Here is a 14,014-nt window from a genome sequence, read left to right on the forward strand (position 1 = left end):
CCGGGTGGCGGGGCTCTCCCTTAGAGACAGGGTGAGAAGCTCTGCCAACCGAGGGGGAGCTCAAAGTAAAGCCGCTTCTCCTCCACATCGAGAGGAGCCAGATGAGGTGGTTCGGGCATCTGGTCAGGATGCCACCCGAACGCCTCCCTAGGGAGGTGTTTAGGGCACGTCCGAACGTTAGGAGGCCGCGGGGAAGACCCAGGACATGTTGGGAAGACTATGTCTCCCGGCTGGCCTGGGAACGCCTCGGGGTCCCACAGGAAGAGCTGGACGAAGTGGCTGGGGAGAGGGAAGTCTGGGCTTCCCTGCTTAGGCTGCTGCCCCCGCGACCCGACCTCGGGTAAGCGTAAGAAGATGGATGGATGGATGGATGGATGGATAAATAAATATATTATTTATAAAGCAAGTTCGAGTATCATACATAGTTTTCACGCCCGACTGATTTCCCATGATGCTCCGCGCGATCCGCCATTTTAAAAGGCAAGCGCACCGGTACAACATCAGCAAATTCATCGAACCCGTTCACAAACGTATGCATAATGGCCGAGAAACCAGCAAAAAAGAAGTATAAAGAAGGCTTGGACAACCAGACGTTGGAAAGATACAACCAGAAGACACAATGCATAGGCGTTGACCCGTACGAAGTGCCGAAACAAAGTTTCACGTATGACCACAAATGCCTCCCGGCCATAACGTACATAGACATTTTGAACTACCTCGTCAATTACACCAGTGCCTATACAATGGAGGAATTGAGGGCATTCAAGTCTCTGGAGGCGTACAACCAGTTTATTAACGGATGGGTCAGCGACGTTAAAAGCATGACTGCAAACGAGAAAGTGCTTGTAGTGGGCAGGGTATGTATATATAACGTACATTAAAACCATGTGTTTAGCGAGGACACGTCGGACTCCTCTAACTTATGACAAGGTTGATACCTAAATATTTTATCCATTGAGATCTACAACTCATTTCGTGTACAAGCAACCTGGGCTTCGCTTTCATGGTCCATCCCATAAAGGGCTTCGAGAATAGCAAATTGACAAAAAAATAAACAATACATCGTTCTAAAATGTTTAATAAACAGATTGAGACGTAATCCTACCTGTTACAAAGTGATCAGAACATATTTTGGAATGTTGAGATGGCTCCTCTTTCCTGTTGATGCTTGCCAACCACAAGCGTCGTCTCTCCTCGCTGATTTTCCTTGTCTGTTCTCCTTCGTTGTGTCTAATTTTAGGAATACTGAAAAATCCTCGCTGCACTGATCCATCCCGTCGATTTGTACATCCATTCACCCAACAGGAAATAACCATTATGCGCCTTTCACCAGTGTTTGCTCGAAGCTATTGTCAATAATCGTGAAGCGTGTCAACTAGGCCAGGTGTGTTTTGTTTGCCTCCCAAGATGGCGGATGACCCGGGATAACCCGGATGTGTGACGTCACGTAAACACCATGTATTGGCAAATTTTCACTTGGCGTGCTGCCTGCCTTGGCACACATGTGTCCTCTTTCTGGGATTTCAGAATATGGTCAGCCTAAATTAGAGTAATATCTCATAATAAATCGCACTGCCAATAAATTAATTTTCCTTCAAGAATAAAGTGAGTGCCAAAAATGGCCGCCAGGCTGCACTTTACACAACAGGTGGACTCTTGCATAGTAACTTTGGCTACAATCCAGCATTTACATTGTTGTCTCTAATCCACACACAAGTGTAATAAAACCCTGCTTTTGGATGACTTTATTTTTCCATGTCCTTGTTACCGACTTGGAAACAAAAGCGATTCTTCCTCTCACACACACACACACTTTCGTGACGTCACTAAACAAGTGCACGCGAGGAAGCCGAGCCAACTTGTTCCACCTGTCAATCACGCGACCACGCGGTCACAAGATTGCGCAGATAAAGACCTTCACTACTGCTCCATATCGTCGTTATCGTTACGTATTTTCTAATCTACGTTAAACACTTCAAACGTAGCGCTGGGAACATGTTTAAGTCGATCACTTCCGTCCCTTTCGCGGCTTAGCACCGCCCTGCAGCGCGCACCTGTGACGCGCATCAGCCACACCTCTGTGCCGCACGGTGCTTTTTGCTCTACAGTCAGGTGTCATTTCGTCCGGAAGTCAGGTAAACGCGTACACCTGACATGCGGGAGGCCCTGGCTTACCTGCACGACTCGGCGCTGGTTGCGGGCTTCCAGCGGCGATGTGGACTCTTCCTGGTCGAGGTAACGCGTCACAGACGCGGGGGGGCTATTGACCAATCAGGTGGTCCGCACCAGAAGACTTGGGACCACCAGGACAGCAAATCAAACTGCAAATATGGAGAAAATGTATGTATTGACATTGAAGACAAATATTTTCAAATACATCTAATTAGAACCAAATCTAGATCATATAAAAACGCAATCATTTTTAATTGTATCGTCATAGTTTTAAATACAAATAATTTAAAATAAATTATTATTAATTAACTTAAATTGAAAAAATATGTCAAGAACAACATCGGCTATGTTATTATTAGTGGTTTAACATAACTTCTTTTTTTTTTCAAAGTGTCATTATTATTCTCAATTACTAATTATATTGATTAAAAAATTGCTCGTCATCAAAAATTGATAAGGGGTGCTAACAGCAGTTTTAAGAATATATGCAACTAATAGTAATACTAATAATAGTTTTAAATAAAATATAACAAATTATTATAAAATCTACACTCGACTAAAAAGCAATTATTTTAAATAGTGTGTTCATCAATCAATCAATCAATCAATATTTACTTATACAGGTATAGCCCTAAATCACGAGTGCCTCAAAGGGCTGCACAAGCCACAACGACATCCCACATCAGGGCAAGAAAAAACTCAACCCAATGGGATAACAATGAGAAACCTTGGAGGGGACCGGTGCAATGGACATCGAGTGGATATAGCATAATATTGTGAGAGTCCAGTCCATAATGGATCTAACATAATAGTGAGAGTGTTAATAATTTGATTAATAAATCAATTAAATCAAATATTTTTATACGAGACTATATATTTAATTTCAGCACATTTTAAATCATGTCTGCAGAATTATTTTAGATATAAATATATTAAACTAAAACAAAAATATACAAGAAAAATACATTTTAAATATTGTCTAAATAGGAAATTTAAATATATACTTAAATATATCAAATTAAAAAAATATGTGAAGAACAACATCGGCTATGTTATTACTAGTGGTTTAACATAACTTTTTTTTTTCTTAAAAGTGTCATTATTATTCACAATTACTAATTATTTTGATAAAAAATTTGCTTGTCATCAAAAATTGCTAAGGGGTGCAACAAGCCCTTTTAAGAAAACATTTCAAATGCAACTAATAGTAATAATAATAATAATAGTTTTAAATATGACAAATTATAATAAAATCTACACTGGACTAAAAACAATAATTTTAAGTAGTGTGTTAATAATTTGGATTAATAAATAAATTCAATCAAATAATTTTATATGAGACTATATATTTAATGTTAACACATTTTAAATAATGTCTTGAGAGTGTTAATAATTTGATTAATAAATCAATTAAATCAAATATTTTTATACGAGACTATATATTTAATTTCAGCACATTTTAAATCATGTCTGCAGAATAATTTTAGATATGAATATATTAAACTAAAACAAAAATACACAAGAAAAAATACATTTAAAATATTGTCTAAATAACAATTAAAATATATACTTAAATATATCAACTTAAAAAAATATATTGAGCACAACATCGGCTATGTTATTATTAGTGGTTTAACATAACTTTTTTTTTTCAAAGTGTCATTATTATTCGCAATTACTAATTATGTTGATAAAAAATGCTCGTCATCAAAAATTAATAAGGGGTGCAAACAGCCCTTTTAAAAATAAATGCAACTAATAGTAATAATAATAATAGTTTTAAATAAAATATAACAAATTATTATAAAATCTACACTGGACTAAAAAGCAATAATTTTAAATAGTGTGTTAATAATTTTGATTAATAAATAAATTAAATCAAATCATTTTATATGAGACTATATATTTAATTTTAACACATTTTAAATAATGTATTCAGAATAATTTTAGATATAAATATTTTAAACTAAAACTAAAATACACAAGAAAAAATACATTTTAAATATTGTCTAAATAATAATTAAAATATATACTTATATATATCAAATTTAAAAAATATATTGAGCACTATGTTATTATTAGTGGTTTAACATAACTTTTTTTTCAAAGTGTCATTATTATTCGCAATTACTAATTATATTGATAAAAAAATTGCTCGTCATCAAAAATTGATAAGGGGTGCAAGCAGCCCTTTTAAGAATAAATGCAACTAATAGTAATAATAATAATAGTTTTAAATAAAATATAACAAATTATACTATATATTTAATTTTAACACAATCAAATATTGATTTAATAATGATGATGAGGATGATTTAATAATCACATCAAATATTTTAAATGAGAACATATATTACATTATAAACAAAGTCTACACTAAGAAAAACTAATTTTAGATATCTTGAGGATAATTTTATATACAAATATATTAAATTAAAAATAATCATTAAATCATTAAAAATATATACTCAAATACATAAATTTAGAACTAAATATACACGAGTAAAAACACTCGTATTAAGTATTGTCTGATAATTTTGAATACATAGCTATTAAATTAGAACAAAATCTACACTTAAAACACATGTTCAATGTTGTTTTACAAATGATCTTAAATATTAATTGATTTAAAAATGTTAAATTACAATAAAATTTACACTGGAATAAAAAGTGATAATTTTAAAGTCTGTTTTAAGAAATAATTTTAAATTAAAATATATTTAAAGATATCCAATAAGAAACATCTACACTAGAAAAAACACATTTTGGATATTATCGCCAGAATCATTTCCAATACAAACATATTGAAACAAATATACGACTAATATTTTTTAAATACAAAAATACTCAAATATATTGAATTGGAATTAAATCTTCACTGGAAAATATTGCTTATATTAAATACAGTCCGATATTAATTTTGATTACAAATTAATTTCAATATACTAAATTAGAACCAAAGCTGCACAAAAAAAATACACACATTTTAAATATTGTCCTTATAATTTCAAATACTAATATATTTATACATAATCTAGACTAGAAAACGAACAAAGTCAAAAGCAAACATTATCACGAATAGTCAATCAGGCTCTGACTGGCTTTTCTCGTTTGTCTTGCTGCCTGTGTTTGCTACCGTTTATACAGTGACAAGTTGAGTAAGACGTTTACATTTGTCCTTCTGCTTTTTTGTCGACGAGTGTCTGATTCAAAGCATAAATTAGTGTTAAATGTAATGAAAAAAATATATATATATTATTTTTTAGTAGCTTTAGAAAGTGATGTACTTGGTGCTAAACAAATCCTACTATTCAAAAGTAATGTACTGTATACACATTATACTGCTGTCTATTCAGGATGGATGAAAAGTAACTCCCTGATTTATGTTGTCAACAAACACTTTCAATATCCATGCATTAGTGGAAAAGTAAACACATTTTAGTAGTATTTTTTTTATGTAAGAGCTGGAGTTGTCCAGGAATTGTGTCCAATGATTTCAGCAGCATTTCTTGTGAGATGAAGAACATAACTTCCTGTATTTGCCATTCAAGTCTTTGGTTTGGTACAAGACACTTCTTACTGTAACCAACTCCAATGAATACAGTCACAGGGTGTACAAAAGTGATATTCAACTGGCGGCCCGGAATGACACCAAAGAGTGCTCCTGTTGTATAGAGCAGTGGTTCTCAACCTTTTTTCAGTGATGTACCCCCTGTGAACATTTTTTTTAATTCAAGTACCCCCTAAACAGAGCAAAGCATTTTCGGTTGAAAAAAAGAGATAAAGAAGTAAAATACAGCACTATGTCATCAGTTTCTGATTTATTAAATTGTATAACAGTGCAAAATATTGCTCATTTGTAGTGGTCTTTCTTGAACTATTTGGGAAAAAAAGATATAAAAATAACTAAAAACTTGTTGAAAAATAAACAAGTGATTCAATTATAAATATGTCCACATAATGGATGGAATAGCCTACTTGATTTGATGTTCAGTTTATGAACTTACATTCATATTTTGTTGAAGTATTATTCAATAAATATATTTATAAATTATTTTTGAATTGTTGCTATTTTTAGAATATTAAAAAAAAAATCTCACATACCCCTTGGCATACCTTCAAGTACCCCCAGGGGTACGCGTACCCCCATTTGAGAACCACTGGTATAGAGGAACTTGGACCATTGTGAACAATAGGGTCCAAAGTTGTGATTTACATCACTGAGGCATTCCTCAAGGCAACTCTTTAAGTCCTCTCCTTTTTTGGCAGTTATAATTTTTTTGTAATGTGATTTATGTAACTAAGGTGTTGCTGTAGCTTGTTCAGTTCAGATGCAGTCAGTAGTCGTTTGTTCAACTTCTTTAGGTATACTAGTGGTGTTCCTCAAGGTTCCATTTTAAGTCCCCTCCTTTTCATTATTTGGCCTATTCAACTGGTGGCCCGTGAGTTTAGTTTAAAACAACTTGTGACTCACATTTTTGCAGCAGATTCTTATATATCCATCAATCCATTTTCTACCGCTTGTCCCTTTCGGGGTCGCTGGAGCCTATCCCAGCTGCATTCAGGCAGTAGGCGGGATACACCCTGGACAAGTCGCGACCTCATCACAGGGCATTCTTATATATATATATATATATATATATATATATATATTAGGGGTGTAACGGTACGTGTATTTGTATTGAACCGTTTTGGTACGGGGGTTTCGGTTCGGTTCGGAGGTGTACCGAACGAGTTTCCACACGGACATATTAAGTAGCGTACCGCACGTTGTGTAAACAATGCACACCGAGGCACAACACACGGCATGCTAGCAGTGACCGGGCTACGACAACATGTAAAAGCCAGAGCTGGAAGACCCTCCTGCCTCGTTAAGATTTCCCGTTTGGGAACACTTTGGCTAGGCGATACAACAATGGAAGACGGAGGTTTGCTGACATTGTTCAGCAGCTGCTTCTGACAACACGTCAAACATGCTAACCCATTTGAAGCGTCACCACCGCATTCAAGCAGCCTCTCCTCGGCAAGTCAGGCAGGGCTAAAGCAATAACAAATGTTTTTATAGCAGCAGATTTAAGACCATATTGCATTAGAAACTAGATTTTGACCCACTTCTATGGTGGAAGAACAATGAGCCCATATATCCTCTTACTGCCAAGTTAGCCAGGCTGGGGGGGGAAAGAAAAGTTAATCTGAGGCTGAGTTGACTTGAAACTGTTTAATGTTGCATTTTTTATATGTAGAAGAAAAGTTTTGTCATTTTATTTAATCTGAGCAACAACTTGAGGCAGTTTATTGTTGATTAATATGGACCCCGACTTAAACAAGTTGAAAAACGTATTGGGGTGTTACCATTTAGTGGTCAATTGTATGGAATATGTACTGTACTGTGCAATCTACTAATAAAAGTCTCAATCAATCAATCAAAAAAAGCACTTTATATGTAGAAAGGTTTTGTTAAGAAACCATTTTGAGCCTAATCTTATTTAGTTTTTATTTTATATATGTTGACCACATTAACCCTGGCAATGGACCCTGTGTGTATATGTATGTTATGCCATTGTTTACAAATTTGGTAAATAAATAACCAAAAAATGTATATTTTGTTGTTTTCTTACTGTACCGAAAATGAACCGAACCGTGACCTCTAAACCGAGGTACGTACCGAACCGAAATTTTTGTGTACCGTTACACCCCTAATATATATATATATATATATATATATGATTAGGCTTTATATCTATCTATGTATCTATCTATCCATCTATCTATATATATATATATATATATATATATATATATATATATATATATACATACATACATACATAACACCCAACAGGTGCGCTCAAAACCGAAAAAAGGGCAATCATTTCATCTTGTGTCTGGGAGGGGGGGGTTGATGTGTGAGGGAGCAGGGTTGGGGTGGGGGCGGGGTTTGGTGGTAGCAGGGGTGTATAATGTAGCCCGGAAGCGTCAGGGCTGCATGGGATTCTGGGTGTTTGTTCTGTTGTTTATGTTGTGTTAAGGTGCAGATGTTCTCCCGAAATGTGTTTGTCATTCTTGTTTGGTTTTGGTTCAAAGTGTGGCGCATTATTAGTAAGAGTGTTAAAGTTGTTCTATATCGTCACCGTCAGTGTAACTTGTGTGGCTGTTGACAAAGTATGCCTTGCTGTCACGTATGTGTTCAAGCAGAAGATGTATATTGCATAACAAGTGTTGGGCTGGCACGCTGTTAATACAGCTTGTAGAGAGTGCCAAATGTTGTACCATCATGGCACGCCCTTATTATAGCTGTAAGGGTGAAAATCGGTGAATATCAATCCCGGGAGTTTTCTGCGAGAGGCACTGAAATCCGGAAGTCTCACGGGAAAATTGGGAGGTTCAGCAAGTAAGCTGCTGAGCCGCATCAGAGTGATCAAAGAGCCGCATGCGTCTCCGGAGCCGCGGGTTGCCGACCCCTGGCCCAGCCCTACATCATTATGCCTCATTTGTAGGTATATTTGAGCTCATTTCATTTCCTTTACTTATGTCTTCTTTGTATATATTTAGTTTTTCATGTCTCATGACACATTATCTGTATGGAATATTAGCCACATTTCAGATAGTTGTTTGTGTGCCATGTTGTTCCAGACCACAGCAAACATGACCTAGCTTGCCAAAGATTGTAATAAATGTATTAGAAGAAGACAGCCTGCCGTTTCCTTTAAAGGGGAACATTATCACCAGACCTATGTAAGTGTCAATATATACCTTGATGTTGCAGAAAAAAGACCATATATTTTTTTAACCGATTTCCGAACTCTAAATGGGTGAATTTTGGAGAATTTAACGCCTTTCTATTATTCGCTCTCGGAGCGGGAAGCAATCCGCCATTTTCTCAAACACATTACAAACACCGAGTCAAATCAGCTCTGTTATTTTCCGTTTTTTCGACTGTTTTCCGTACCTTGGAGACATCATGCCTCGTCGGTGTGTTGTCGGAGGGTGTAACAACACGAACAGGGACGGATTCAAGTTGCACCAGTGGCCCAAAGACGCGAAAGTGGCAAGAAATTGGACGTTTGTTCCGCACACTTTACCGACGAAAGCTATGCTACGACAGAGATGGCAAGAATGTGTGGATATCCTGCGACACTCAAAGCAGATGCATTTCCAACTGGACTGGACAGATCAGCTTTCAGGAAAAGAGAGCGGATGAGGGTATGTCTACAGAATATATTAATTGATGAAAACTGGGCTGTCTGCACTCTCAAAGTGCATGTTGTTGCCAAATGTATTTCATATGCTGTAAACCTAGTTCATAGTTGTTAGTTTCCTTTAATGCCAAACACTTACCAATCGTTGGTTAGAAGGCGATCGCCGAATTCGTCCTCGCTTTCTCCCGTGTCGCTGGCTGTCGTGTCGTTTTCGTCGGTTTCGCTTGCATACGGTTCAAACCGATATGGCTCAATAGCTTCAGTTTCTTCTTCAATTTCGTTTTTGCTACCTGCCTCCACACTCCATCTGTTGAATCGCTTAAGCCGCTGAAATCCGAGTCTGAATCCGAGCTAATGTCGCTATAGCTTGCTGTTCTTTCCGCCATGTTTGTTTGTGTTGGCATCACTGTGTGACGTCACAGGAAAATGGATGGGTGTATTTAACGATGGTTAAAATCAGGCATTTTGAAGCTTTTTTTTAGGGATATTGCGTGATCGGTAAAATTTTGAAAAAAACTTCGAAAAATAAAATAAGCCACTGGGAACTGATTTTTAATGGTTTTAACCCTTCTGAAATTGTGATAATGTTCCCCTTTAACTTGAACACACACATCTATACCTTTCGCCATTATAAGCCAGTAATTTCCAAGAGTTATCTCACCTTCTGAGTAACCTCTGATTTACTAATGGTTTCTAATGTTGTAAAAATGGTGTAGAATAAATATTACATTTCTAAATTTCTGTCAACAAAGATTTGCTTCAGCCTGCGACACATAGTCATTTTGATAGTAGGCTACTATAGCTAATATAGACACTTACGTCATGTGTTGCCTTCATTATAAGATTTATATACGACGTTTCATTTATTGCGGCTCCAGACAGATTAGTTTTTGGTCCAATATGGCTCTTTCAACATTTTGGGTTGCCGACCCCTGGTTTATAGGCTGAGACATGGTCCCCACACAGCGGCATATTATGCGCCATGTAAACGTTCGCAAACGGAAAAGAACACAAATAGAGGCGTTCATAAATTGATGTTCCACTGTACGTTGTAGCTTTTCATTAAAATAAATGTGAACATTAAGTTCCACCAATCACCCCGCTACAGCCACAGACAACTTTTGAAGGATAGTGCATGGAGTCACTTTTAATGAGCTGCAGGTAATCAACTAAACAGTGACATGCGAGATCGATCCTGCTCCTGCCTGAGCTACCTTTTTTGTACCCGGCTGGCCCACTGTTGATTATTTGTGATGTCCTGACAGGGTTACATCATCACCAAGCCAGGGTATGAAGTGAGGAACCGGCTGCTGCACATCCTCTTCCTGCTCTCGGCCGGCCTGGGGCACGAGGTCTTTTACATCACCTGCCTGCCGTGCATACACTGGAACCTGGACCCCTTCCTGTGTCGACGCCTCGTCAACATGTGGACTGTGAGTCCTCACTGTGCTCTTCTGTCCCCCCAGTCTCGCTTTTACAAAGCATCCTCTCTTCTCTCTGCGGTCCATCTCTTCACCTTTCAACCTCCTTTCATCCTTCCCCTCCCCTCCGTCCAGTGCCTGTCTGTGGCATGTACATATATCCTCAGGCCGGGGGCCACCAAGGCCAGACTGCTTGGGCCCTGGACTGAGAGTTTACACATCAGGACATCAGAGAGGAAATTCTCTTTACCTTGTTTTATGTTTGTTCCTTCTAGAAGACAAAGAAGTCACACATGTCAGATTTGCTCTTCGAAAGAGAGATTGACATTTTAGACGGGCAGTGTGTTTTTGTGCCCTATGTGTCCCCTCCCCGCAGCACTTGCTGGGTGCCCTGTGTCTGAACCCCTTGTTGGGCCCCCTAAGGGCTCACGATAGAATTCTTTTCTCATCCTGGCTACACCAGGCCCTTGTATGAACTCATCCTGCACACACACACACACACACACACACACACACACACTTATGTTCTTGTATTTCTTACCTTCTTGAGACCTCCGAAAAATGTCTACCTCTTTAGGACCACCCTTTCTAGATATATAAAGATTAAGAACATTAATAATTAGGGATGTCCGATAATGGCTTTTTGCCGATATCCGATATTGTCCAACTCTTTAATTACCGATACCGATATCAACCGATACCGATATATGCAGTCGTGGAATTAACACATTATTATGCCTAATTTGGACAACCAGGTATGGTGAAGATAAGGTACTTTTTAAAAAAATTAATAAAATAAGATAAATACATTTAAAAACATTTTCTTGAATAAAAAAGAAAGTAAAACAATATAAAAACAGTTACATAGAAACTAGTAATTAATGAAAATTAGTAAAATTAACTGTTAAAGGTTAGTACTATTAGTGGACCAGCAGCACGCACAATCATGTGTGCTCACGGACTGTATCCCTTGCAGACTGTATTGATATATATTGATATATAATGTAGGAACCAGAATATTAATAACAGAAAGAAACAACCCTTTTGTGTGAATGAGTGTAAATGGGGGAGGGAGGTTTTTTGGGTTGGTGCACTAATTGTAAGTGTATCTTGTGTTTTTTATGTTGATTTAATAAAAAATAAAAAACCGATACCAATAATAAAAAAAAAACGATACTGATAATTTCCGTTATTACATTTTAACGCATTTATCGGCCGATAATATCGGCAGGCCGATATTATCGGACATCTCTATTAATAATACATACATACTATGCAAATATAAAAAAGGTAAGCTTTCAGTAATTTTTGTTGTTGTTGAATTTTTTGTTTGTAATTGTTTTTTAATCTTCATTATTTACTTTGTTATTATAGTATGTCTCTATACACATACTTATTTTATTTTTTGAATTAAGTTTGGGCAAAGGGGTCTCACTTCAATTTCTTAAACACACTTGTTATTACATATGTTGGCCAAAGGGGGAGCACTTCAAAATTTGTACACAAACTGGAGGGGGAGCACTTTTAAAACCGACACACAGTCAATTTGAAAAATCCCTCCTTTTGGGCCTAGTTTTGATAGATTTCACCACCAGGTGTGCAAACGAGATGTCACAGGGTGTAGGTGACGAACCCCAAGATGTAGAGATGGCAGGTTTGGTGCAGGAAAACATGATTTAATTTAACTCTATAACAAGAAACAAACAAAAGGGTACAAACAAAAGGCGCGCACAAGGCGGAGAACAAACTTGGCTATGAACAGAAACTAGCACAAAGGCTAAACTATGAACAAGAAACAAAAACACTTACTGTGACACGAATAAACAAAACTCACGTGGCAAGAAACGAGCAGGATGAACTATTACATGAGCAGAGTGACCAGAAGTAGACAGAGCTACAACGACAAGTATAAATGACATCGGCATTGACAATCATTAGCGATATTGACAATACTCCAGCACTGACTGGAGGGAAAAGCAGGTCTAAATAGTAGCTGGCTGATTGACACCAGATGTGGCCAGGTGCCAATCAGCCACAGCTGAGGGGACACAGTACTCAGGGAGACAAGTAGGAAATAACCAAAATAAGAGCGCCAACAGGAAATAAAGACAAACAGAGGAAAAACTCAAAACATAACTAAACTGTCAGTGACAAACCTGACACGAGATCTATTTTTTGTTTTTCGTAATGTACTTAAGGCCGATGACAAACGAGTCACGGACCACAGATGGCCCCCGTGCCGCACTTTGGGCAACCCAGCTGTAGAATCTAACTGTTAATGGCCACTATAGTCTTAGTACCGTAGTGTATTTGTTCATCCTATGGTCACATATGGATTGTCTTACGTCAGAACCGGAAGTCATACAATCACCTGTTCACATGGCGGATTTTTTCGGGGATGAAAAGGGAAGTCCTTCTTTAGCTGTCGTCTTGTTTTATCATATATTGCTGCCTTTGCACCTGTCAATGTTTACTTTTGTATGCACATTAAATCAACAAAAAGTCCTGACTTTGGAGCAATGTTCACAGACTCTAGTATTTGGCTCTCTATTAGATGCAATGGTTTTCCGTATTGCGACCATGATTTCGGTCCTAACCTGTTCACCGGTCCTCATATGGAAGGCACTTTTCCTTGTTTGATGTCTCAAGAAGGGTAGCAATACCAGAACACACACACACACACACAAACACACGCTCACTTCAGCTTGCCAGCTAAACACACCAATTTCCCTCCCTCTAGTTAGCCATTACTAGCTCTGCTGTGTGTTCTCCTCCCACTGGTGTCTTTTATTGGCCTCATCAGTGCCCTGTGCTTTCTCTCTCTCTCTCTTTTTGGGTTCACCATTTGGATTGTCATCCCTGGGGGCGCATCACCATGTACTGCTGACTTCTAACAGCAAACCCATCATTGTTCCTACAGACCTAAGTAATGTTTATAGGGGTCCTTGCACTATGCTGTTTCTGTCCACCCACTCACACATACACAGAGGGGCGCCGCCGGGAATTCCAGGCCCCATAATAAATAAATAAAAATCACAATATTAGCTATTGTCTATTTTTAGGTGCCCCTTTTAGTCAGAAGCCTTCGGAATGGTCCTAACTTTCCCGCTGGGGTACTGGGTTACAAATCAGGCCTAAATATAAATAAGATTAATAACACATATTATGTTATGCATATTTTTCAAAATGGGCATTTAAATGGTAAAAATAAAACATGACATG

The 14,014-nt window shown here is 37.5% G+C and overlaps 1 protein-coding gene across 2 annotated transcripts in view; it reads left to right on the plus strand.

Moving 5' to 3' along the window:
- The first annotated feature begins 1,842 nt into the window (after window positions 1-1,842).
- sgpp2 (sphingosine-1-phosphate phosphatase 2) overlaps window positions 1,843-14,014 on the plus strand; it is a 64,347-nt gene continuing 52,175 nt past the window's right edge. The window contains exons 1-2 of one of the 2 annotated variants that reach the window (XM_061925933.2): window positions 1,843-2,340; window positions 10,637-10,804. In XM_061925933.2, coding sequence (XP_061781917.2) covers window positions 2,155-2,340; window positions 10,637-10,804 — 354 coding nt within the window. In that variant the 5' untranslated portion in view covers window positions 1,843-2,154. The remainder of the gene's footprint in view (window positions 2,341-10,636; window positions 10,805-14,014) is intronic. The other variant, XM_061925932.2, reaches the window with a different exon arrangement.

This window comes from Nerophis lumbriciformis, linkage group LG30 (genome assembly GCF_033978685.3).
Source record: "Nerophis lumbriciformis linkage group LG30, RoL_Nlum_v2.1, whole genome shotgun sequence".
Taxonomy (NCBI): Eukaryota; Metazoa; Chordata; class Actinopteri; order Syngnathiformes; family Syngnathidae; genus Nerophis; species Nerophis lumbriciformis.